This window comes from Sporothrix schenckii (assembly GCF_000961545.1).
Source record: "Sporothrix schenckii 1099-18 chromosome Unknown Cont38, whole genome shotgun sequence".
NCBI classification, from domain to species: Eukaryota; Fungi; Ascomycota; class Sordariomycetes; order Ophiostomatales; family Ophiostomataceae; genus Sporothrix; species Sporothrix schenckii.
Window position 1 is genome coordinate 2,614,565 of NW_015971139.1, and position 25,376 is coordinate 2,639,940.

The 25,376-nt window shown below is 51.6% G+C and overlaps 7 protein-coding genes across 7 annotated transcripts; 2 read left to right on the forward strand and 5 right to left on the reverse strand.

The window, feature by feature from the left end:
* Positions 1-110: 110 nt before the first annotated feature.
* On the forward strand, positions 111-3,488 carry SPSK_05867 (c6 zinc finger domain containing protein; the record flags this gene model as incomplete). Its single annotated transcript, XM_016732576.1, has 4 exons — positions 111-766; positions 895-1,200; positions 1,284-3,070; positions 3,166-3,488. The coding sequence occupies 4 exons, from the start codon at positions 111-113 to the stop codon at positions 3,486-3,488; spliced, it is 3,072 nt and encodes a 1,023-aa protein (XP_016592565.1).
* Positions 3,489-4,485: 997 nt separating this feature from the next.
* On the reverse strand, positions 4,486-8,770 carry SPSK_05831 (uncharacterized protein; the record flags this gene model as incomplete). The annotated part of the gene is made up of 4 exons (XM_016732541.1): positions 4,486-4,529; positions 4,602-8,312; positions 8,393-8,580; positions 8,697-8,770. The coding sequence occupies 4 exons, from the start codon at positions 8,768-8,770 to the stop codon at positions 4,486-4,488; spliced, it is 4,017 nt and encodes a 1,338-aa protein (XP_016592566.1).
* Positions 8,771-11,304: 2,534 nt separating this feature from the next.
* On the reverse strand, positions 11,305-13,342 carry SPSK_06054 (protein phosphatase; the record flags this gene model as incomplete). The annotated part of the gene is made up of 2 exons (XM_016732762.1): positions 11,305-11,835; positions 11,921-13,342. 2 exons carry the CDS (start codon positions 13,340-13,342, stop codon positions 11,305-11,307), a joined length of 1,953 nt encoding a protein of 650 aa, XP_016592567.1.
* A 1,636-nt stretch (positions 13,343-14,978) lies between these two features.
* Positions 14,979-15,936, reverse strand: SPSK_06480 (charged multivesicular body protein 2A; the record flags this gene model as incomplete). The annotated part of the gene is made up of 4 exons (XM_016733186.1): positions 14,979-15,128; positions 15,256-15,513; positions 15,580-15,640; positions 15,722-15,936. 4 exons carry the CDS (start codon positions 15,934-15,936, stop codon positions 14,979-14,981), a joined length of 684 nt encoding a protein of 227 aa, XP_016592568.1.
* A 901-nt stretch (positions 15,937-16,837) lies between these two features.
* SPSK_05927 (mitofusin) lies at positions 16,838-19,669 on the forward strand (the record flags this gene model as incomplete). Its single annotated transcript, XM_016732635.1, has 1 exon — positions 16,838-19,669. The coding sequence occupies one exon, from the start codon at positions 16,838-16,840 to the stop codon at positions 19,667-19,669; it is 2,832 nt and encodes a 943-aa protein (XP_016592569.1).
* A 913-nt stretch (positions 19,670-20,582) lies between these two features.
* On the reverse strand, positions 20,583-21,146 carry SPSK_06662 (mitochondrial import receptor subunit tom-22; the record flags this gene model as incomplete). Its single annotated transcript, XM_016733363.1, has 2 exons — positions 20,583-20,971; positions 21,059-21,146. The coding sequence occupies 2 exons, from the start codon at positions 21,144-21,146 to the stop codon at positions 20,583-20,585; spliced, it is 477 nt and encodes a 158-aa protein (XP_016592570.1).
* Positions 21,147-21,740: 594 nt separating this feature from the next.
* On the reverse strand, positions 21,741-24,966 carry SPSK_05883 (monovalent cation:H+ antiporter, CPA1 family; the record flags this gene model as incomplete). Its single annotated transcript, XM_016732592.1, has 2 exons — positions 21,741-22,700; positions 22,756-24,966. The coding sequence occupies 2 exons, from the start codon at positions 24,964-24,966 to the stop codon at positions 21,741-21,743; spliced, it is 3,171 nt and encodes a 1,056-aa protein (XP_016592571.1).
* Positions 24,967-25,376: the final 410 nt, after the last annotated feature.

Below are 25,376 nucleotides of genomic sequence, written 5' to 3' on the forward strand. Positions count from 1 at the left end.
TCGCCCACGCCCGCGCATTGCAATAGGCGAAACGCTTGCATCAAGAGTCCATTGAACCCATCGAAACCATCAATCCCGCCAGCGGCGCGTTGACTGCGCGTTGCGTGGCAATGTCCAATTTTGATCCACCGCGCCCGTCCAACGCCCAGGACGAAACCCGCAGCCAACCTTCGCAGTCTGACCGGTCGCCGTCGTTTGCATCGTCTGCGCTTCCTGCACGAGATGCCGCCGGCACCCAGCAGGATGCCCAGGGACAGCAACCTGGGCACAAGCGAGTGTACCAGGCTTGCATCCCATGCCGCCGCCGAAAGGTTCGTTGCGATCTAGGCTCGGTCGACAATCCTCATGATCCGCCCTGTGTTCGCTGCCGGCGCGAGAGCAAAGAATGCTTTTTCAGTGCTACTCGCCGGAAGCGCAAGACCGACGACGACACGGGGATTGACAGCGATGACTATATCGTGCGAAATGGCCGTCGAAAGCTCCATGTAGACGAAACAGGAACCTCCCGCCTTGACGGCGGCGCGTATGACGATGCACCTCTGGGTGCCGGCCTTGCCAACGTCCGCTCCCATCCCCTCCGGCGTCCCCAGCCTGACGATCCGTCCACACGCAACGGCAACACCGGGTCACGCAAGGCGGACAACATGGCGGCCGCCGATGAGCCCAACACGCCGCTCGAGAACTTTGAGGCACAAACCGTCATGCGCCGCGAGGTATACGGCCCTCACGATGCTTTGGACTTGCTCTACAAGGCAGCCACGGACAGGTCCGTACTTTTCATGTCATTAGCTCCCCAAATTTTTTATTGTGTCGTCCCAATCAAAAAACGCAGCCTCCTTGAAACCTCATCCGATGATTGCTGACGCTAACATCCGTTTCCGTCTCGCCCATCAGTCCCCATACGAAACAGGACGATCCCAGCAATGGTACGCCCGCAGGACCTTCACAGAACAAGTATACCCTGCAATCAGGGCAGGGCTCTCTGAGTTCTGAGTACTTTACTACACCCGCCACTGCCTACGGCCCCAACCGGCCTGGCCGCGCCGCATCACACAACGAACAGGTTGTCGACCCCGAGCTAGGGCGGCCTGACCCGTCAACCCTCCCCGGCTATGCAGACGCCCTCAAACTATGGGCAAGGTTTCGGTTTGTCCGCGCTGGGTGGTTTACCGCCCAGGAAGCAATCGAATATATTAATTAGTAAGTGCCTTTACACGCAAGAAATAGTGCGTGGTCGGGTCTTATTCACTTGATACATCGCTAACTTTCGATTCTCCCCGCAGCTACTACACATATCTTTCACCGTTGACACCCATCTCACCTCCGACATTCAGCAATCCAGCCACCCACGTCACACTGTTGACGGAAGAGCCAATTCTAGCAGTCACTCTTTTGACAATTTCATCTCGGTACAAGTCGCTTGTAGGTGCCGGCGCGAGCTGCCGGTCACACGCCGTACACGAGCAACTGTGGACATACTTGAGAGGTATGATCGAGCGAGTCGTATGGGGCCAAGAAGCATTTGGTGGCGGTTTCTGTGGTTCAGGTGCGGATGATTCGCAGACGTCCAGCACCGCGCCATGGCGCGGTTTGCGCAAGGGTAGTCTCCGCACCCTGGGGACTATCGAGTCGCTCATGATCCTTACCGAGTGGCACCCGCGCGCCTTGCACTTCCCTCCTGCGGATGTCACTGACGAGCTATTGCTCTCCGCAAATGCACGGGACAACGTCGTTGGCGACGATGGTGACACTCGTCTTGCCGGCGGCGTTCGTGGCAAGCGGATCGACAGTTGGCTGGAGCCTGCCTGGCGGAGTGACCGTATGTGCTGGATGCTCCTGAGCACCGCAATGGGTCTAGCCTATGAACTAGGCGTGTTCGATGACATTGATGAACTGCTCACTTCCGGTGGCATCACGCGTCCGGAATACGAAGAAGAAACATACCGCCTCCGCGCCTACCGCATCAAGCGCCTGCTCCTGATCTACCTCTCCCAGCTGGCTGGTCGCCTTGGCTGGACAAACATGGTCCCGGAAAGCCTGCGGAAAAAAGATCCGGTCGCCTCTCGGAAACGCCCAAACTCCTCCTTTGAAGGTCAGACACCTAGAACCAGCCTCTCGTCCGTGTCCAATGCGTTTAACTATATCCCCGATTTAGAGCTCGACGACCAAATCATCCACTGCTGGGCAGGAATTAGCAACGTTATGCACACCGGCAACGAGAAACTATTTTCCTCTCGGCAGCATACGGCAGAGATTATCCAAAGCGGGAAATACACTGAGTTACTCAAAGACTTCCAGCCCTTGCTTCGAGACTGGTGGAAAGAATTTGAGCGTTTCAAACTACCAACCTTCATTCGGCACATCCTCAGCATCGAGTACGAATACGTTCGCATCTACATTAATTCCCTCTCCCTCCAGGCCGTTGTGGAGCGCTGTACGACAAACGCAGGCAACAGTGCGGGAGGAGGTAGTGCCACTGGGGATGCACCACCACAGCTGTCTCCCCAAACACAGAGTTACTACGGAAAGCTTCCTCTTGGCCGACTTGGTGGTGTCACGGCTGTGGACCAGGCGTACGTAAAAGAAGTAGTCGACGGGTGCCGAAACTTGCTTCGAACCGTCGTTGATGGACTCCTCCCGGGAGGATATCTCAAGCATGCCCCAGTACGGACATATTTCCGCATCATCAGTGGGGCTATGTTTCTGCTGAAAACATTCGCACTTGGTGCTCCCAAGGCTGATGTTGAGATTTCCATAACTCTCATGGATCGAACTGTGGATGCCCTCCGCAACTGTGTAGTCGATGACGTGCACTTGGGGACCCGGTTTGCCGATCTCCTGGAGTCCCTTACAAGTCGGCTCCGCAATCGTTTCATACATGCACCATCTCTGCCTGCTTCTGCAAACGCTCCTCAGTCAGCCAGTGGCGGGAGCCCTAACCCAACTGCTGAGGCGGCTTTTGGTGTAAGTGGACATGCACGAGGCCTCGCTGGGCCTGGACAAGGTTTGACGTCGTCCGCTTCTCTGCCGGCAAATGGCGATCAGAATTGGTCTAAGACGGGAGTATCAAGTAAGTCTACGCCTGACATCACGTAACGATGCTTTGCCTTTATTCGCCTTCTCTCGGGGTACTAGCTGACATCTTTTTTTTTTTCAACCTCACAGGTCTTGAGCGTTCCGGTACACCCGCCAATATTTCTGCGACACCATTTGATTCTACGGCGGGTAGTTTTCCCTATCCCTCGGGCACAGCATCTGTGCTTAACCCATCCACCCCGGCCGCCATTGTCGGCATGGACAATCCACTCGGCGATGCTATTTACTCCGACGCCACAGATTGGACCAACAATGAAATGTGGTATCTTCCTGCAGGGCCAGCCTTTTTCCAGAACATGGGTGACTCTAATGTCGCCATGACAGCAGAGGGTGTCAGTGTCGCGGGCATGGATCTTCTCGATTTCATGGCCATGGATCCTAACGGGTTCTGATTTGTCGTCGGCCGTTACAGAGTAAGAAAAGGACGAAAAGTTTACATTTGTTTGTTCATTTCCTCCCCTTTTGCGTTACTGTGCTTTCCAGCCATCTGTACCATCTGTATTGCGTTGTACTTTTTTCAACCTAAATAGCTATAATTAGACTCTTGTAAAAGCCGCTGCCAGTCCAGGCTAGGAGTTTAAAAGATAAAATCAAATGCACGAAACTGCACTATGGATTAAAGAGATCGGGAAGACGGGGTGAGTATGGGTGCAAAAAATGACTGGCGTTTAAAAAAGTCAGCAATAAAACCAATGACAAAAAGGGAAGAAGCAAAACATAATAAGATATAAATAAACAAAGCTAGCAAATTAAAAACAGCACTCAGAACAACATCTAACGTGTGACGAAGCCAAGGAGCTCGAATTCAATACTACTCGAATAGTAGTCATTTCTTTATTTATTTCTTAGCTCCTCCCAGGTATGGCCAACCCACGATTGACATACAAACCGTAAAAAGAAGTTTCGTACCTGACCGGCAACACAGGTGACACAATGAGCATTAAAATTACGCAGTATGTGGGATCAATGGGTAAAGAGTATGCACCCGCCCAAATGCGGCGGTCGTGGTGAATGCTTGCTATGTACAAATGGCATGTAGTAGTGGTAAGGAAATATCAAAGTCAATTGACGAATAAGCCAATTTCCTTGTTCTAGACAGGTGCGCCTGCTGATATCCCCGCCCCGTAAAACAAATGCAACGCGACAGAAAGACAGTAACAGCACGATGCACACCCTACAAGACGGTGGTGTTGGTAGGTCACGGCATTTGCTAGATGATGAAATCAGACAAAAGACAAGTGTCGCTGTGCCCGGTTGCTGCAAGTTGGGTGGCTGGTCATTGCAGGAAAATGTAACTGGGGCGCAACATTGGTGGTTTTAACATGGTTCGATCCAAGTTCGGGTCACCCAAGTTTATGCCGCCTGGACTGCTGCTTGTGAAAGGAGTATTCACTGGCCAAAGGACGTATGGCCCTGATGAGCATCTTGGAGAACTGCGAGAGAAAATGAGTTAGAAGCCTCTCGAGGGCAAATGAAAACATATATTTCATGCTGAGGACACGTACCGTGAAGAATATTCAGCTGGCCAGCACGATCTTCGCATGCGATTTGCAAGCCAGAACCATCGACAAAGTCCAAACACACACTATTGGGAAGCTCCTGCACTTCCATCTCGGGAATATATGGCAATCGGAAGTCACTGATATGGTACCGCTTCACAGTGCCAGCTGGTTTATCAATTCCCGGTGCGCCAACACTGTTTCCCGTGCTGAGAATCAAAAATCCTTGCGAATCGAGGCACATAGTGCGGCGTTTCCAAAGTAGATTGTCCGGAAATTGGACATTCACATCACCGACACATGAAATGGCATTGGACTGGATAACTAGGTCTCCTTGGTTTGGTGCGGCGGTTGTACTAGATGCCTCCTCTTCCTCGGCAACAGTGGGCGAAATGGTGGGTGTTGTTGACTTCCGGCCTGTGGTAAGAGAGCTCGACAGTCTGCGTATGAAACGAGATGCCCGATTTTTACCCCCAGAGCTGGTCTTCTTATGTCCGAGTTCGCTCGTGAATGATTTGCTTTCATCCCCAGAGCCACTAGTTTCCGTCATAAGAGATGGCGACAGGGGAGTGTTGGTGGGTGGGGTGATCATGTCTCGATCCTTGCTTGTTGAGCGGCGGCTGGAGATGCTAAGGCGGCGTGCTAACCCATGCGTAGTGTGTACGGAGGGTGGTCGTGAAGGCGACTTCGAGTGTGAAAACAAAGAGGCAGGGGAAGCAAGGTTGGTGGTGTTGAGGTTGTCGGTCGAGGGAGAGCGTGACGCCATAACTGAACCGCGGCGGTCCTTGATGAAGTCTTTGACGATTGACAAAGATGACCGCCGACGTGGTCGTGTATCCTCCGAGCCATCCGCAATCGTCGACCTATCCTGGGATTGCGAACGCCGCTTCTCCTTTGACGCCCGGCGTTCCAATATGCTCTCCTTCTTGCGTTCAGTTTCCGTGGACAAGCCTGCAACTGATAGGCCGGATATTTCTGTAAAAGCCGAGGTGAGCATAGGGGTTGCCTTTTGATGATCGACAACAAGAGGGGATTGCTTGAATTGTAGCTGGTTCGTATCAATCGGATCAAAATGTGATTCAGTCAGCTTTGGGAATGGCTGTGTTGGATCACGAATAATCCGGGCCTTTACTTGAACAGACTCTGGTCGCCCTCTCGGTGGATTGCCATTTTCAAACACAGAAAGTCGGCTTGCCATCGAGCCCGATCGGTCTCGTGATGTTAGCCTATGCATTTCTGGAGTTGATTCCCGTGAAGTGGGTGGGGATGGAGTTTTGTCTCGAGTCAGCGACGATGCCCGCTCAGCAACGGAGGGAGATTGAGACGGGTCACGACCACCAGGTTTGTGAACTGAAAAGAATGTAGAGGTCGGTCGTTCAGCGCGTGCTGGGGCTTCTACAGCTGAACCAGAGGTGCCCCCTGATAGCTTCTCAAGGGCCTTTATTCTTTGAGAAATGCTCGACCCGAGATTTGTTTTTTTCGGGGCAAGGTTTGACGCTTTCTGTTGGGCAATTTTTTGTAGAAAGGTCGCATTCGATGAGACGGACCTTGCCGCGCCCGCTGAAGCATCTCCAGGGACCAGCAAGGAACCGCGAACAGGACTGGAAACGGTCCGAGCAACACGGCCAAAGACTTCGTCATCGGCAACTCTATGCTTTGAAGGGCTGGTGTTTGGGAACACGGGAGTGATGGGTGATTTTGACACAGTCATTGGCTTGGCCTGTTGGAAAGTTGCTGATTGAAGTTCCTCCATTAACTCATCGTCATCTGAGAGATTCGCATCAGAACGTGCCCCATCATTTTCCAGGCCACCACCCAAATTAGTTTGGATCGGGTCCACCAAGGCCCTACGTCTCGCACGCTTGGTATCCATAGACGCGGTGTCACTGGTCTCGAGCCCGATTGTTGACTGGCTGTCTCTCGGTTCAGGTGCAGTGATGACAGGGACCATGGTCGATGGCACTAATGTCTCATCCTCCAAGTCGGCGGTAAATTCGGAAGTGGTTGATGTAGTTGGGCGGCTCGAATCTGTGAACTCGATTCCAGCTTCGTCGATAGGTGCTCGGGCCGTCCGCTCGGCGAACACAAGTGCGTCAGCAGATTCCAGCACGGGTGCGCTGTTGAAAGCCGCAGCTTTGTCCAAGTAAGACTTCGACGTGACAAGCTGGTCTTCTCCGAGAAATACCCCATCATCAGCATCGTGTTCGGCCATACCAGAGCCAGGAAGTTCTTCAGACTGCACCACGGGGCCACTGCTGACTGATCCATGCCCTTCCGCTCGAGACTTATAACTTTCAGTGCCGCCACCAGGATATAAAGGCTCGCTAGATTCTATCGTCGACGTAGGATTGCCTGGACTAGTTGAATCATGGTGGGAGGTCACGCCTGTCTCTACTTTGAGGTCCCGTAGTGCCTGAACTGTTTCATCAGTGGATTCAGATAGTGAAGAGGCTTTGGTGGAATCGCCGATTTCTGAAGACATGGCCAATGGGGAGGCTGGGTGCGAATCCGTGGTGTGCGTCTCTATTGAGATCTGGTCCATGGCTGCAGGTAAGCCGGTATCAACCGCCAGGTCTCCAGAGCCAACTCCGGATGTGAAGTTATTGCCGGAGCTCAGTCTGTCAATATTTGGCAGATCTTCCAAATTTCCCGTGTGCGACACTCCCGTGGCAGGCGCCATATTGGACGGCTCTTCAGGTTGGAGTATGCTTCCAACTACTTCCCCAGTGGGCGCCTCACTAATGTCGACGGTCGGGATAGGTATGGGTGGTTGGATTGTCATCTTCTTTTTCTTCTCGCGCAATTTCATAGCTTTCATGAGCCGCGCTTTCTCTGGCGTCATCGTGTTTTGTTTTGTCACAGTTGTCGCTGTGGTCGTCGCAGTGGATTTGATTGAAATACCGGAGCTAGACGCGGGCCGGCCACCGCTTGTATGTGGTCGATGCACATCTAAAGTCTCGGGAGGGTTTACTGGCACCGAGATAGCTGCGACTTTGGTTACAATCAAGGTGGCATCATCTCCTTTGTCTTCCTCATCAATTTGCTCTGTGGAGCTTCCCGAAAGCTTCACGTCGCCCTTGCCCTTTCGAGATCCCTTAGAAAACAGTTTGAACCCAGCGGGGATGGCAGAGACGGGTCGGTAGGTACCCGTGCCTGCAGACGTGCGTGGCCGCCCTGACGTATCCAACGAGGGGCGAGGGGCTAGCTTGACCTTCGGTTTGCCATAGGGGTAAGATGAATAGCTGTACATCTCAGGTCGTGTCAGTTGCGAAGACATGCGGCGCGCATCGAGAGATTTGGCGGGCGAGGAAGGTCGTTCGACACCAGTAAAAGAAGGCGGATCAGTTGTCCCAGAAAATTGAGATTCATCGGGCGACTTTGCTAGCTGTGAGTTCAAAGTAACCGGTGGGACAGTGGGTTGAAGCATTGTTAATTCAGACGTGCCAGTCTCATCTTGTGGACCTGTTCGTCCCTCCTCTTTCACGACGGACTGTCGTTTCGTGGCCCGTTGTTCCTCTTCCTCCTCTTCTGCAATCTCCACTAGCCTCCTTCTTCTCAAGGAGCTCGTTGACGAAGAGGTGGAGCTCGAAGCCGTGTGGAGGGAGCACGCAGCGGACAGTTTTGTGTCCTTAAGCTCTTTCGCATTGCCAATCGAAAAGGTTGTGTTGTACGGCGCAAGGCGTTCGCAGACGGCAGTGAAGTGGACAGTGACGCGGGCTGGTGCGGTTTGAAAACAAACATTAATAGCTGAACACAAGATAAACCCGCGCCTAGTTTTCATCGGACGGGCAGCTTACCTTGGACCAGCCGAGAGCAATCCTCTGGCAGATATTTGACTATGACGTTTCTCCGCCGGTATCTGAGAAAGCCATACAAGGGGGAAGCTTCTTCGTAATGGGCAATGGCATTCCGGATTTCAACAATGCCGCCACTACCTCGCCCAAGTAGTCCGACTTCGTCGCGACTTGTATATTTCAAAAGGAACCTAGGGTAGGGATGAGTAACAGGTCAGAATGGAGTTGATATGATGAAGACTGCCTTAACAGATGACTGGATTGTGGTTGACATTATACGCAAAACAGATAAGGAGGAATTGCTTACCAGCCTCCGGGTTCAGAGACCGCAGCGTCGTGGGCCTCTTTGACGGTCGCATTGTCGAGGCCGTTCAGCGACATGGCTGCTGGTGTCGCGTTTGGCTAAGATCAAGACACCTCTTCGACGCAAGACGTATTTTCGAGATGGGCGTCCTTCTGTCTCTATCGAGCAAAGGAAGAGGCCACACGGGCACTTCAAGCTCGACAATAAGGGCCGGATAGGGAAAACAAATGAACGCAAGATCGACTCTGCGACTAAGCGGGAAGGGCAGAATTTGGCGAAATGTGGGAAATAGGGAGTTATTGGTATTCTGCGTCGATAGCGCGTCGTTCGCCGAGGGCGGGAATGGCTAGGGGCGCATTCAGGTTCGCATGTCCAGGAAGACAATCGAGATGTTGGAGATCTGACAGAGGTATAATACATGCAGAAGGATGATTGTAAAAGACAACAATATCTGCCCGGAAGGAAATGGCGTGGAATGTGGGAAATTGAGAGTCTCAAAGTCGGGAAACTGAAAAGTTGGTTCTTGTACTGCTTTCTCACGGGGACCTGGCAGCCTTCAAAACAACCAAAAACGCTACAGGCGCAAGTAGATGGGGAAACGGTGCGAGACGCTGATGCCAGTTGACGCAAGTGGGCAGTGAGCGGGAGCAAGACGAGGCTTGAGCCAGAGGGGAAATCATCCGAGGCGGAACCAAAACGGAAAGAGAGGACGTTTCACGGAGTGGGTTTCCAGATGGTAGAAAGCAAGAAGAGAGCCTGGTTCTCGATGCTCCGTAGACGCGAGAAAGGTAGAATCTTTCAACGCAAGGTCAAACCGAACCCCTGAGCACTGCTTCTGGCCTCCGCCCTTTCCTGCAACTACCTCCGATATTTCTATTTATTTAAGTAATTGGGCATCCACCGAGCCACCCTTTTCTTATTTTCATTTTCCCACGCAACGAGGTACGCTTGTCAGGGGGAATTGGAGAGGCGCCAGCTCCCTTTCCGGGACTGGTATTAGCCACTTATGGACTAGTCAGGCTACTAGGCCCATCGCGATGTCCCAGTTCAGACCCACCCAATTCATAATGCACCCATTTCGCGTGTTTGTGGCACAGAGACAGATGCAAGATTCGTCTTGTATCCATGACTTTCTTCTGCCGGAAGGAAACATGATCGAACCAGTTCACGGACAATCGTGCCTCTTGGGTTTTAATATATGCTCTATATAGTCAAACTGACGCAGTCGCTGGTTTTTTGAAAGAGTTTAAAAGGACACCTTCGTTAACGCTGGACGACCTGTCTGTAGCATGCTCTTCTGAATGAAAAACGTCTTGTAAATTTCACGAAGAACTTCTGCCAGCTCTCTTAGTTCACCAGTGATCGCTAGCCCGTAAATTCCCTTCATTTCGTAGCCAAGCTAAGTACAGTGCGTAATGCCGGTATATTAGTTCACAATGATAGCCGACGCCAGCATGTAAGACGACCAGTGTAACGGGTAGCTTGAATACAAGTACGGGGTAGTACGTATTCGGACAGAATACTTCATAGTATATGAAGGTGTTTATCTAGGAGACGGCAAGGTGAGGCCTGCGAACATGTTCTCGTCGTTCGAACGATGATGGTTAAACAGAAGAGCTGTGCGAACAGACTAGGATGGAAAATCAGTGGCCGAGCCAATGGTCTACACTGTGTACCGTGCCTCAAGACATACTACGAGCGTCGTAGGAAGGTATTTCATCCTGAGGTTTTCGCACGGAACATTCTTTCGGAGTCTGTGACTTGCATAGACATGCTGCCTTGACGCTCCAATGTAACCTCACAGACCTTTCACCTTTTAAGATAGACTTCTGGCTGGTGTTTTATGGCTCGCTCGCACGCTTTGACCTCTCGTTCATTGAGGGGCAGTATGAGCCGACCATGGACTCCGTACGTCGTAAGGAGTACGAAAAACGAGGAACAGTTGTTGACGGAAAGGTTAATGCGTTGAGCGACTATGGCAGTACGGTATTACGGCAAGAGACCGTAAAGCAGGGGTCGCCCTCTGTGATGTCAAAGATGGCATGCAAAGAAAATTGAACATGTTGACTTAGTATCGTTCTCCTATGGCGATTGGATCTGCTGAATCCTGTCAATGGTATCCGTCTTCTTATTAGAAAAAGGAATCTAAGTCAAGACGACAACAGACAGGCTAGAAAACATATTTTGTTTAGGATACGCTGCATATACCAACGTTTTAATTCGCGGGTGCGCATATCAGGAAATAACAGGGTTAGGACGAATTTGTGCATAGAGTATTTACGTAGAAGTTTAGCGATTTCTTCTCTCAAAAGGCATCCGTAGGCGTCCAGTTCCAGAAACAAAAAAAAAACCCGTCAAATGAAAATACAGGTATAAAGTCAACCACAACAATGAGGAATTCCAAACTCACAGCGGCACCCTGCCTACCGTCTACTGTAGTAACAAACCCTCTACCGTCATGTCGTAACAGCACTGACCACACTGCCTTTTTGCTTTGTCTTTCTTATTTCTCTCTTCATGTCGTCACTCAGAAAAGTTTGTATAAGCCAGGCCCGGTCTTCTTACACTGTCACGTCTTATCGCACCTACTTTGCTATCTGTGCTATAGGGATCATGACCCTCCAAGTTGCGCAATGTCTTCGACGTGCTCATCCTTTGTGGTCGTAGCGGCGCCTTCCGTTTCGTTGGAAAGAACCACAACCTCCTGGGTTGTCTCAACGGACTCATCGCCATCAAGCACTGGCTCCTCTTCGACCGAGCCTTCAATTGCCGTGCGCTGAAACGCATCGTCATGAGATGGGGGGGCCACAGAGTCATGGCCACGGCCGCTGTTGCTGGCAGATACGCCGATGGCGGGCGTGCCACCCTCGGCTATTTTTTGCTTGATGTCATTGACAATCTTGTCCGCCTCGCTTGGCTTTGTCCCCGAACCAACCTCGTCGCCTTCGACACCAATCAAGCCGTCGTTGCTGTTTTGCGTTTCGACCAATGCCTCCTTGTCGAAGCGAACAACCATGCACGAAAGGTTATCCGTGCTAAAGTGGGCGAGGGCATGGTCAACTAACATCTTTGCAGCTGTGACAGGATCAGGAACGTTGCGAATGAGATTCACTGCATCTTGGTCACTGCAGACATCCCAGAGCTGCGGCCATTGTCAGTTTCTGGAAACAGAGTAAGGTTGCAATAGTAGGGGCTAAAAGAACGATCCAAGGTGGGAGACTACATACCCCATCGCAAGCAATAATGACGAACTCATCCAGCTCCGGTTGAATAACCGTCTCGGTCGTATAGGGGTGGCCAGTCACAAGCTCTTTGATATAAGTGTCACCGAGAGCTCTTGTAACTGCGAGCACTCCATTCACACGATTGTTAAGGACTAAACCACCAGCGTTGGCAATGCGGCGACCTTCATTCTCATCGCTGCCTTTATGGTCATACGATAACCGTAAGGCCTTTCCGGACCGGCAAAGAATAATGCGCGCGTCGCCAACATTTGCTGTATAGAGAACACGTTGTCGAACAGCATTAGACTTGAGTTTGGCATGTGCGGTTTCCACATCGGCCGCAGTGAGAGGCACGGACGTGTTGGTACCACCAGCATTGGTAGTGTTGCCTCTCTTTTCATCTGACTTGGGAGCCGAATCGTCGTTGGCTTTTGCGGCGGCAGCCATGGCGATGCCCTGGGAGCCTGTAGCAGATTGGCTGCTGGGCACTCGATCCTCCCATCGCAAGACAGCAACTGCCGCGGTACAGCCGCTGTTTTTGAGAGGAAGCTTCTCTAGCTGATTATCAACAGACGTAAAGGTCTGATCTAGCAATTCGGGTATAGGCGCATTCGGGTTCTTGCGTATGATTTCTTCAAGAATCAGATGCAGCTTCTTCCCGCACCAGTCTGCAGCGAAGGTTCCAGCATGTCCATCGAAAATTGCAAAATAGCCATTGTCCGTTTCCAGCGAGTCGCTGACAAGATCTAAGCCACTGTTCCCGCCACTAGAGACGGCGACATCTTGCTCGCTGTTGTCGGAAGACGATTTGAAGGACTTTGTGCTGTCCTTGTCGGAGACTGTCGTGGCGGGCGCAGGTGTCCGAAGGAAGTTGTATAGGAAGGCGTGTGTATCTTCCATCGTCCGTCGGCATTTCTTGTTCCGGTCCTCCCAGACACCGACACGAAACGTGGATCTCGGGCCTGGAAGGGATTCACCTGCCGAGTTGTTGTGCTGTCCTTGCGGAACAGCGAGCGCAGCATCCTGCTTGCCGAGCTTTTGTAGCGGGGTCTGGGTCGATGTAGATCCATCGCTACTTGTTCGTCCAGTCTGAGAGAAGTTAAGTGTGTTTTTCGCAGATGCTAGCAGGCTACTGGCACGGCTGCTGACACCGCTGCTCCGTCGCTTCTTGGGTTCAGTGGAACTGCTGGGTGCTGGTGGGCTGTTGTTTCCCGTTCGTCTTTCGGGACTCGTCGACTTTGCAGCTGGCTCTGCTGTTGTGATCGGCGCTGATTCGGGTTCGGGGGACGGTGATTTATTGCTGCCTTTTCTGGCTGTGCTAGGGGCAGCAGCGGCAGGACCGAGTGTGGCAGTGTCGCCGTTGGTGCCTGCGTCATCAATTGCGCTCTCAGCTTTGAGAGAGGTTGAGGAGCCTCCACCAAACATTCTGTTGAGCAGACCTCCCTGCGAAGAGAGGCTGCGTCGCTTGTTGCCTGCCAGCTTGGTTGGTGGTGGAGGGGTTCTGGAGAAGAAATGTGTCGCGAAATGATGAGAGCCTTTCGCCGTCTGCTACGATGGGACTGACCAGCCGCCAACAAAACTATGGCTGAGAAAGTTTGTTGCAAGGTAGAAAGGAGCGAAATGGCCACGCCACAGTCGACGTAGGGGAATGACCACGGTATGAGTGCGAGCGACACGGTAGGAGACGTTAGTAATGGCGCAATGCGCCGTAGAATGAAGCTGGGCTGCTTTGTGATCGATCCGGCTATACACTGTAGTTGAACAAGTTGGTCAAAATGATGTAGAGGGAGGATGGAGACTGAGAGCGTGTGAGGCCGGCGTTCAAAATTGGCTTGATTGCCTTCAGGCTTGGACAGTGTTGTGTGTATCGAAAGAACCTTGCGGCGCCCTTTCCTGAAGCATAGGTAGCGTTTTCAAGTTGTGAAGTGCAGCGGGGACAGATGAGCAATGGGGAAGATGAGGAGGGGCCTTGTGACCTATTGGTGGATGATGTAATACACTAACGGGGCGGAGGGAACGGAGGGAAGGAACGAGGTCAGAATTAGGCGCCTGGGGAATTGGTGAGACAAGCTGCACGGTGACTAACATTCTAACTGTAGGGTAACTGTATTACAGGTTACTGTCAGGCCGCTAAGCCAAGCCTTTTCCACGAGCCGGCTAGAACAAGAGGAAATCGGAAACTCAGGAAAAGTACATACCCCGCGACCGAGAGACAAACTACAGACTCTACGGGGAGATTTCAACGTTTCTATCACGGTATGCCTCGTTTACTACCGAACGGGCTGTTTTACGTTTTTTTTTTTTTTTTTTTTTTTGTTAAATATCAAGCACCACTGGCATCGTTTTTGGTATTTATTTCATGTTGACCTTTTTTTTTTTTTTTTAAAAAAAAAGAGTTAAAAAGAAAGTAAAAAGACAGAAAAAAAAGAGTTAGACAGATATATCAACCAAACTCTTTATTTCAGGCGCTGTGGTACCCTTTTGGTGCTTCTAGCACGAACTTTCCCCTAGCCGTGTACGAATTTACAGATTGGAATACATTAAAAAAGGAATCTAGATGCTCACTCCAGGATGTAATTAGGTTACAGAAGCAACGAAACGGTACCGTATTCAAGATCAGAAGGTGCGCAGCATTTACCACCGGCCTAGGAAGCCCCGACTGGCCTGGCCCGATTGGCGAACAATGGTGTAATAAAGTGGCAATTACCTGCCTAGGTCGGATGGGTTCTCAGATATGACTTGTACGGGAGAAGGGAATGTATGTAAAGGAGTCGAATGGTCGCCCGGCACGAGGACCTCTGTCACTGCAAGAATCCCGACAAAACAGGAATATGTAAGTCTCTCATTATATTACGATGAAACTGTTCAAATAAAACGAGAAAAACCAAGGAACATACGGACTCGGGCCGAATGTGAGTGTCAAAGCGGAGGCAAGGGACCAACGACGAACACACGATCTGAGCTTTGAGATGACACTGCGTAGCCGATACAATCGGCCGGGAGGTCGATGTACAGGGAGCAGGGAGAGACCTGGTCGTCTCGAGCAAGGCCCCCCCATGGACTATCGCCGTAGACTGTCTAGGCGGGCTTGAAGATCGTCGTCGCCGCCGCCGCCGCCGCCGCCGCCGCCGTCTCCACTACCGCCGATTGCCTGAGCAATTTTGCCCTCTGGTAACGCTGTAGACTGCAAGCCTTGTGGAGTATCGCCAAGCTATGCGGTTCGTTTGTGTCAGCTTCTTGCGCGAAACGAATTATTACGGAATGCAGAAGACCGAGAGACGACTTTGTCCCACCAGGTCAACCCAGCAGACAGTCTTGTGGTATGGCTTATGACTTACAGCTTGGGTAAGGTCGACACCAATTTCCTCAAGGACCTGCTCAACAACCTCGTCACCTTCTTCTTCGACGCCGACATCCATGGCGTCGTCGATTGCGTCGTCCATCATTTCTTGCCTCTGCTCCATGATATCATTCTCGCGCTCGAACTCCATGGCGATACGCTGAAGAGACGGGAGGTTCATTGTGCGGTTCATGCTACCAAGTGCCATGGTGGCGCCTTTCATAGCCTGCATCATTTGCTCATTCGTTCGGTATGTCTGCGGGTAGACGTTAGTACTTTGCGATACGAAGGCGCATGGGATAGGTCGTTGTTCTCTTCTTACTTGAAGTCGCAGGGAGATCTTCTGCAGCTGGCTTCGCATACCATAGAACTTCTCGATGTATCTGTAGTGGAATCGCTATGTCAGCCCGGAGCGGCTGCATTCCCCTGACGCCTCTGACAAAGTTGTCACAAGTACGACGAACCTTCTTGTACGAACCAAATCCTTCGCCTGGATCTTGCACGCTCCCATTTGCCCCTTTTGGGCGCTTTGCTTGATCTGAGCAATCAGTGCCTTCTCTTGTTTTTCGAGCTTCACCCGTTGCTGGTCAAGTTCGCGAATAGCCTTGTCTAGCATCCGCTGGTTCTTGCGCAGGCGCTCAGCTGGCGTGATGCGCTTTCCGAAAGCCCATTCAAGCATCTGTAGTGGTGTAACAAGGGTGAACCCGATCGTCAGTCGGAAAGATCTTTCTGGCCAGATACCGATATCTGTCGCTGTTCTCTCACATTCATGGTGTCGGCCTCACGATTGATTGCGAGGGATGTATGGGTTTCGATGGAAAGCGTCGTTACGGCGCTTTCCAGCTTGAATAATTTCAGCCGTCGCTTCTCGTCAAAGTCGTAGGTTCCGTCAATGTTGTCCGTGTCGTCGTCACGGCTTTCGTCGTGTGTGGCGTGGTTGCGATGACGGAAAGGTAAGGCAGCAGCTTCGCAATGAAAGGGGATATAGAAAGGCAGTGGCGGATTGGCTTGGGACTCTGGGCACAGTAGCCCACAAGAATAGCAGCGCTAGCACCGCCATACAATTTTTACAGAGCATTGCATGCGTCGTGGTACGTCGAATTTGCTGTTTGTCAATGTATCCCCAGCTCGGAGAACGCGAGAAAATAAAATAAATAATATAAAAATAACCTAACTGCGATTACAACTACGGTGCATTGCATTGGTATACACGAAAGCAGAGGAATTTACTTTCTCGTTGTTTCCAAGTCACCTGCGCTCACACGCCACACAATGCCTGTTGCGCCTTGAATCGACATGGGATTACTTGTTAATAGTGCCTAGGTGGGCGAGGTGGGCGAGGTGGGTGAGCTTGTGGCTGGACCAATCAGCACGTCCGTCGTCAGGTGTGGCGCCCGGAAAATTCGCCCCTTCTACCATCAAAGAAAGCGAAATGCTTCGCAACCAACCTCGAACTAACTGTTGAATTGCGAGCATTGCAACGTGGATGGAAACTCTAGACTCGACGATACTATCCGCGGAGGCCGAAAATTTCTTCTTTCACATATAGACATCAATCCCATGGCTGCACATTCGACATAATGAGCCCCAAAACACGCCCAAATAAGGGGAAAGCCCCGAGCAACAAGCCGGCAAGAGTCGGTGAACGCGATGCCGGCGTCAACGACAACGACGACGACGGTGGCAACAACCTCGGACCGCGACCAACAGGACCAGGATACATGGTAGTTGGTAACGGGTCAGGTTCGGAGCATATGTCCAATCTGAAGCATCTCATCGACAAGGACTCCGGTTATGGCGGAAGCACTATGGACGGGGACAGCGGTATGCGATCAACGGTCGACTCGTCCCTTGACTGGGACTCGGCTGTCCAGGATAACCACCAAATGTACCCAGCCGTCTCATCAACGTCTGCCGCTGAATTTGAGGCTGGCAGACGTCTACAGGCAGGTGCAGTTCATCAAATGTGGTACAACCAACATCGCGTCGCTCTCGGCAAGTCGATAACCGAGGCTGTGGACCTGTTGAAGGGTCTCCAAAAGATGAACATGTCCTGGCCTGCGCACTATCCAACGGTGCAGCGGATCAGTGCTACGGCTCCGCTGCCGCCGCCATCTCCTACTCGCCCTGGCTTGCAGCACGCTCATACGACCGTAGGCGACCTTATGGCCACATCAACCCCGCCGTCAAATGGCCAACCCGACCGTGGCCCCCTCCGCCGGTCGTATACTTCATTGGAAGAAAATACGGCGGCAGAGTCCAGCAAATCGGCCGAGGCACGGTCAGTGTCCACTGAGCCACGACTGGTTACGCCGCAAATTGCACAAGAGTTTTCGGTGCTCAAGCTTGACCTAAAGCTTGGTGGCATGCACCAGGCCGAGTTGGTCCACTCGCTTGAGAAAGCGTCAATCGCGTCTCTCTTGGACGAGAAAATTCGCTCCAGCATAAGACATCTTGAATCTCTACGCGAGCGCATCGAAGACATTTCCAGTAAGGTCCTGATTACGGGTGATTTGAATGCTGGCAAGTCAACATTTTGCAATGCTCTTCTACGGAGAAAGATCTTGCCCGAGGACCAACAGCCTTGCACCAGTATCTTCTGCGAGGTCTTGGATGCCAGCGAAAATAGTGGTGTGGAGGAGGTCCATGCCGTCCATTTGGACGTTGTCTATAACAGAAACGACGAGTCTACTTACGACGTTTTCTCGCTTCAAGACCTGGAGAAAATTGTGACCGACAATACGACCTACATGCAGTGCAAGGTTTACGTGAAGGACGAACGAGCCATCGAAGAGTCGCTTTTAAGTAATGGCATTGTTGACATTGCTCTTATCGACGCTCCCGGTCTCAATTCAGATACGACTAAGACTACCGCGGTGTTTGCACGACAGGAAGAGATCGACGTCGTCGTTTTTGTTGTTTCCGCTGCCAACCACTTTACTCTTACTGCAACTGAGTTTATCAGGGCCGCGGCGGCAGAAAAAGCCTATTTTTTCTTCGTCGTGAACGGATTTGATGTCATCCGCGATCAGGAGAGATGCAAGAAAATGATTTTGGACCAGGTGTCAGGTCTCAGTCCTCAAACTCACAAAGAGGCTTCAGAGCTGGTTCATTTCGTGTCGAGCAATGCTATTCCTATCACACCACCCCCTGCTCCACCTGGTGGTCCCGGTGGTCCCGGTGGTCCAGGAGGCAGTGGCGGTAGCTCTTCGGGCGGCGGCGGCGGAGATGATGACGACGACACTAAAGGCAAAGGCAAAGAGAAACTTCGAAACTTTGAGAGCATGGAACAGTCTTTACGACGGTTTGTTCTGGAAAAAAGGGCACATTCCAAATTGGCACCTGCAAAGAATTACCTTCTCAACATCTTCAATGATGTTAACGCTCTTGCGACAGTTAACACCGAAGTGGCGCAAGCAGAGATTAGCCGTGTTGCCAACGAGCTAAGTGAAATAGAGCCTCTGCTCGAAACCAACACGAAGGCAAAGACCGAGGTCGCCACCGAGGCAGAACAAATAATCGAGAAAACTTGCAAAGACGTTTATGATCACAGTCGAGCGGTCATCGGCTTCTCCATAACCCATGCCGGCGACGGGAACTTGGGAGTGACGTATCCTGGCCTTTTGTCTGCGTTTCAATATGCCGAAGACATCAAGCAAGCCATGTTCTCACAGATTTCAGCATCTGTCGCCGAGTGCGAGGAAAGTGCACGGATGAAGGCTGGAGGTGGCGTGAATTCGCTCAAACAACTGGGAATTCTTCACCTTGGAGATGATTTTGCGGACCTAAACTTTCGCCCTGAGTTTATGTTCCGTCGACGAAGGGATGAGCTAGCCCGAAGGCTTGACGTCCCAACAGAGATTATTGACTTTGTGGATCTGTCAATGATTCTCCATCGTCAAGAGACTGTTGCTGGGACTGGAATGGCACTGACAGTCGCTACAGCCCTTGGTACTCGAATGATTGGAGGCCAGGGCTGGATGGACCATGCCCTTTCAGTTGTAAAGGTCATGGGGAGCAACGGCACGCGCCGCCTGCTGGTGCCGGGACTTATTCTTGCAGCAATCGCGGCCGCTGGTTACGTTCTGTCGCAGATTCCGCGATCTCTTCCGCACCGGCTGTCGCACAAGATCTCAGCTCGCCTTGCCGAGATCGACTATGTTCACTACAACTCCGCCCGTATCGCTGGAACTGTGCGAAAGGTGCTACGGTATCCCGCGGACTCTATCCGTGACGGCCTTAACCGGTCAGTGGATCAGCTCGGTGCTCGCAGGGAAGATACCTTAAAGATCAAGGCTGAAAGCGAGGTTGCCTTGAAATATTTCGGCAACTTGGTAATTGACAGCGCCCGCCAGCGAAACTCCGTGAGATCTCTAGATCTTGACACACCACCTCCTGGCGCGGCACATTAATATTCCGTCGTGCGGAACGTTTAAAAAAAAGCCGAAAAACCCCCGATCCGTGGTTGTGGCTTTCAACACGGCCAACAGTACTTCTCGATTTTGCGACCGAGGCCCTGGCCGATCATGGTTCCTATTATCATCGGTTGGATCTGGTGCCTTGAACTTTTGATGACCACTCTCCCCTGAACTCTTTCGTTTGCATTGTTTCTGCTATACTTTCTGTGACTGCATCACATATGACTATTCTTACTCTTTGCATTTATTATTCCAACCTGGACTTTACGACCATTTGATTTTATACCGGTTTTTATGGGGGCCTTTTTAGTGTGGTTCGCGGGACTATGTGTGGCCTTGATATCTTTTTCTTGTCAAGTTTTATTATATACAAGAATTTGATAATTGATTGAGATTCTTACTGTCTTCCGTTTCTATTATATACACAAACTACACTGTTATGCCTAGTTATAAAGAGAGGAAATCATCAAACGAGAATAAAAGATACATGCGTAGACCATACCGAAAAGAAAAAAAGAATCTATAGAACCGTAGGATGATAAATTGTAAGCGCCCTGCAATTTTAGTCTGAATGTTGACACGACTGGAAGCAATGGACACAAGGCTTTAGCTTGGTTGTTCCAAGAAGGCGTGAAATAAAGAATCTCGGCCCAAGCTAAAACAAATGTCGCCCGCATAACGCACAGGTGGCACAATCTAGAGCTCATCGAACATGAGTTTTTTTTCCCAAATTCGCCCGCTTGATCGTTCTCAAAACTGCATCGGAGGGTTCGTATCAGGAAAAAGCGCAGCTTCCTTGTGCCTTGCTTTTTAAATGTCCTCATTCCTGTTCCAGATCCATCCGTTACCATGAATCATCATTCTCGTGGATTGTGTCTTTTAAATTTTGTAGTATTCAGCCAGGGCTTCACAGCGCTGGCCGTGCGCCAGAACCGCCAAGTGCGGCACCGACTTGAGAGGCGGTGTCGCCGCCTTCCGGGCCCTCGCCTGAGCCGGCTGTTAGCAGCTCGCTGCCCATTTCACGCATCCGTTGCTCTTGCTCCATGGCCAGGATATTCTGCTCCTCGGCCCAAGAGAGTGCGAAGGGAACGCCAACAAGCAGGGCGCTCACAGAGATTGTCCAGGCGGCGCGACCAAGGAAAGTAAGCGTTGTACGCACAACCCGGTCGCCAAATTGGAATTTGCTGTAGAACCAACCGCGGGTAGTGGGTGGGATGATATCGCGCAAGGCGTAGAGCCGCTCGCCAAAAGTCTCACGGCTAGGATCGTAGTCAGAGTCGGTAGAAATTTCCGAGTCTATTTGAAAGGCAGGCCATACGTCAGCATGCAACAGCTCATACCCCCGACCGCGCTATTTAGCATCGTGTCTCTCATTTCACGTACCAGTATCGGTGAAATCCTCTTCCTCGTCGACAGCCCCAGCAGGCCGCTGCTGGAAATGCTCATCCTCAACTTCGACTAATTGAACCATGTTGACCTCCTGAGTACGTGCTTTCGAAAGAGTCGTGAATTGAGAAGCGGGGGGTTGGGTTTGGCTGAGGTGGTTTGACACTCGTCGTAATATTTCGATGCTAGACGTTCAAAGCAGGTGAATGCGTAGCAAAAATTTTATCATGCTAAGTGGCACGTGATTCACTTAGCAAGGACGTCATTCTCGTTCTACATGTTTATTAATATTGCGCTAAAATATTGTACTAACTCTTGTTTGTTGTTAGTGAACTTTTCGGCCCGCGTTTTCAATTCTGGAACAGTGTGTAGGAAATATTGAATATGAGAGGAATTGCGGTCACCCTATTCCGATAAAATGACAGATGGTCATTTATTTTTGCTTATGTGGTTCCTTTCCTGCTATTATTTGTCTGTTGAGTGTACCACATAGCTTGAACTGGGTCTAAAAGAATATACGTGTGTACCGGGCTGATCCTGAAGGTGGCGAAGCATTATGTTGTCATATGTCAACAATCTTGCAATAGTCTTACCAATCGAGAGGAAAGAAAAGAAATACTATAAAACCCGAAATGTTCAGAACACATTAAAACCCCTCTCCCTCCAAAGACTCCACTTATTAAGTCTTTCGCCTGTCTGGGGTGTCTGCAAAACGAATGCCGCGCCGAGCAGGAGGCACTCTTGGGGTGTCGTCGTCATCACTGTCTTCAGCTTGGTGGCTCGACATACCAAGGGCTGCTTCTCTCCGACGCCGTTCTGCGGGAGTTTCATTTGTCTCGTCGTTGCCCTCGTCCGAATCCTCGTCGTCATCATCGCTAACACTCTGCAAAACAGCCAAGCGACGACGTCTCTCCACGGCCGTCTCCGGTATATCGTCAGTGTTGTCAGACGGGCCAGCCACAGCGCGACCATGCCGAGAGATGGTTGCTGTCTCAAGCTGGGATGCAGATGAGCGCCGGCTAGAACTGTCATCCTCGCCGCTACCATCGTTGCCACCAACCTCTTTGCCACGGCGGCGTCGTTGACCATCACTCGTAGCAGACCCAGCCTTAGCGCTTTTGTCGGGGTGAGACACAACAATGTCTGGAAGTGGGATATCTTGCTTGGCGAGCGTTTTGATGGTGTGAGAAGCGCTTGATTTGTCGACCACTTCACGTCTCGTGCTTTGGTCCAACTGTTGCATCTGCTTGATAAAACCCTCCTTTGTCATTCGCTGACCGACACCGCCAATAGTGAAGCGGATATGGCGATCGTCTTCTTCTTCTTGCACCTCGGCGACGCTCTTCTTTCGCTGCCTTTGAGTAGATGGCTCACCGGGACCGGTCCGTCCGAAGTTGATCCAGCTTGGCATTGCAGGTCTGCTAGATACTCGCGTCATTGGGTCGGCATCATTGTTCGAGCCCTTCGTCTTTTCATTACCCTGCTCATTTGCCTTTTCAGAAGGTCGGACCAAACCTCCCATGCCCATGTATTTGAGACTGTGTGAGACCATATCACTACCTCCACCATCTTTGTCCCCCCTTTGCGGCGGTAGCTCGTACGTCTTGACAACTTCCCCGTCTTCGTCTTCGACAATAATCTAAGACAAAAGTAAACGTTAGCAACATGTAACTTTCTGAACAAAGGATTTGTACCACCCCTCGGCCTTCTACGCGGAGGGAACGAGAAGACTGTACCGTATTGCCAAATTGGTAAGCTCGAGCAGGTTCGTGTTTGCGCGTATCCTTTTGTTTCTCTTTTCTTTTCTGGATCTCGTCATTTTTCCAATTGCCGATCTTTTTCTTGATAGCATCGTATGACCAGGCAGAGGTTCCCGCCTCGGCTTTTAATGCCTCTGGGGTCAAACTCTCCTTGAGCTTTTCCACGTCGGTCCCTTCGAGAGGCAAACTGTGAGAATGTGTAGGTTCGACAGCGACGACTTCTCCCTGTTCCGTCTCGATAACAATATTATCGCCTTCGTCATATACATTGAGCCTTGGTGCAGAAGTTGGCGACACAGAGCCGTCAGGTCCTTCAGAAGACCCCCTTTGCTCCGGGCGGCCCCTCTTCTCCTCGTCGCTACCTTCCAGACGTCCCTCTTCTTCTGCGACAATAGTTTGTCCAGAGCCTTGCGAAGGCTGTTCTTCCGGCTCATCAGGCCCAAGTGTCTCGGTTTGCAGTGGGGAACTTGATACAAGGGCATCGCTCGCTGGGCGTTGAGGGTATATCGCAGACTGACTGATAGGCCCACCGGGGCCGATACCGTCGTCCCACTTCTTTCTCCGGCGGCGACTTGCACGCGACGATGCTCGGCTGCCTTGCTTGCTGGTGCCTTCTTCATCTTTGATTCGTCGCAGGAATTGCCCAGGTATCCCAACAGGCAAAAGCGTGCCTGGAGGGACACTTGGCATTTTAAGCTCGTCTACGTCCGTATCCGACATGGTGCGTGCCTGAGAACGTGATTGAGATGATATGCGTGGCAGGCGATTCATCCACGACGGACCTTCCTCTGGAGCCGTGGTGTAGGACATTGTGATTGTTAAGGTATTGATCCGCTTTCCTAAAGTGAACACGGCGATGGACGACCCGTGGACGATAATAGACGAGACAACTAAAAATGTCGTGATGGGCCAAACGAGAGTCAAAAGCGTGTAATGGGGCGAGTCGGGCGGTGGAAGTTGGGACAGGGGTACAGGCGAGTCACTCTCGAGCTCGGCCCGAGCCATTATGGCGACAAAGATGGCACCAACACCAATAGGGCCGAAGTGACCAGCAAAGAGGGCCTCGCGCCATGTTTTGATGTCCGGTATCAAAGGCTTCAATGCAAGCATGATAGGGATACGGCGGAAAAGAATGACAAAAATAGCTATGATGGTGAGGCGCCAGGCGGACAAGCCAATCGACGTGTCGTTGAACATCTCCCAGGGAATGATAGTTCCGAGGTACACGAAATATGTCAGATTGAGCAGCAAATCGATGACGTTTGATACGTGCGATTCTTCTGTTTTATGGCCGAACCATCCGTCGTTCGAGAAGCCCACGCCGCACGAGAAGCCAACCAGCAAATCATCAACACCGAGGATACTTCCAGAACCAGCGCAGAAAAGAGCTAGGACAAAATAGAACACGAGAAAGCTCTCGCGGTCGATGAGGTCATGGCGCTCGGCAAACTTGATGCCGTGACGGGCAATGTAACCGATCAGGAATCCATAGATGGCACCGAAAATACACTCGTAGAGAATTGTGTACACGATCCAGTGGAAGGAAACCTCTCCGGCGTCGCGCTTGTCCTGGATGAGATAAAGCGAGAGGTAGATGAAGGGAAAGGCCATACCATCATTGCATCCAGATTCGGCAGAGAGCAAATCACGCAAATGCTTTGGCACCCGCTTGGCGAACTTGCCCTTGCCGACAACAGACGACGCTAAGACGGGGTCGGTGGCGGTGACACAGGCGGCGATGACGAGGCTGTCAAGCCAGTCAAGGGGCGGTACCATCCACCAAACAAATAAAGATGTTACAAGCCAGCCGAAGGTCATCACAGGTACGAGGAGGAATATGACGGACTTCCAGTGCCGTTCCATGTAGAACTTTGGCAGTTCGACGCCAACAGCAAAACACTGGACGACGAGGACAATGCGAGAGAACTCGATGGTAACGATGTCGACATTTCCCCAGGATGCTGGGTCGATCAAGTCGGCAGCATGCGGGCCGAAGATGAGGCCACAGAGAGTGGCAACAGTGGCCTCACCGATGTAGATGCGTTCCTTGATGATGGACGAGCAAAGCATAAACAGGGAGGTGAAGCCGCCGAGGATGATGTATACCAGATGGGGTTTGGTGATAGACAGGTGGGCCCACGCCATTGTCGCGGTTGTCGAGGGGAAAAGGGCGGGCCCGGCGGCGCGGAAGAAAGGGCCGGCGTCGGTGACGGCCTAGCAAATGAGTAACGAGCAGAGGAGCGAACTGGAGCTGTGCTCTTCCTCTGGCCGGCGCAGGCGGTGGAGTTCAAGACGTAGCTGCTGCGAAAGCAAACCCGTAGGGCAGCGCGGTGGGGAGAAACAAGACGTGAGCAGGACCGGTGCATCCGGGTGCGCCGCAAGTGACGGTAAACGAGCCGGGAAAATACCGGGTATCGGCGCCCCAATCGATTGACTCGGGTTGGTGATGGTGCTGCGTTCGAGACATACAGGGGCGCAAACGAAATAGAGAAAGTGGCGGCGTGCGTATGTGTGAAGAGACGGGTCTGTGTGCCATAGGGCGTTGAAGCAACAAA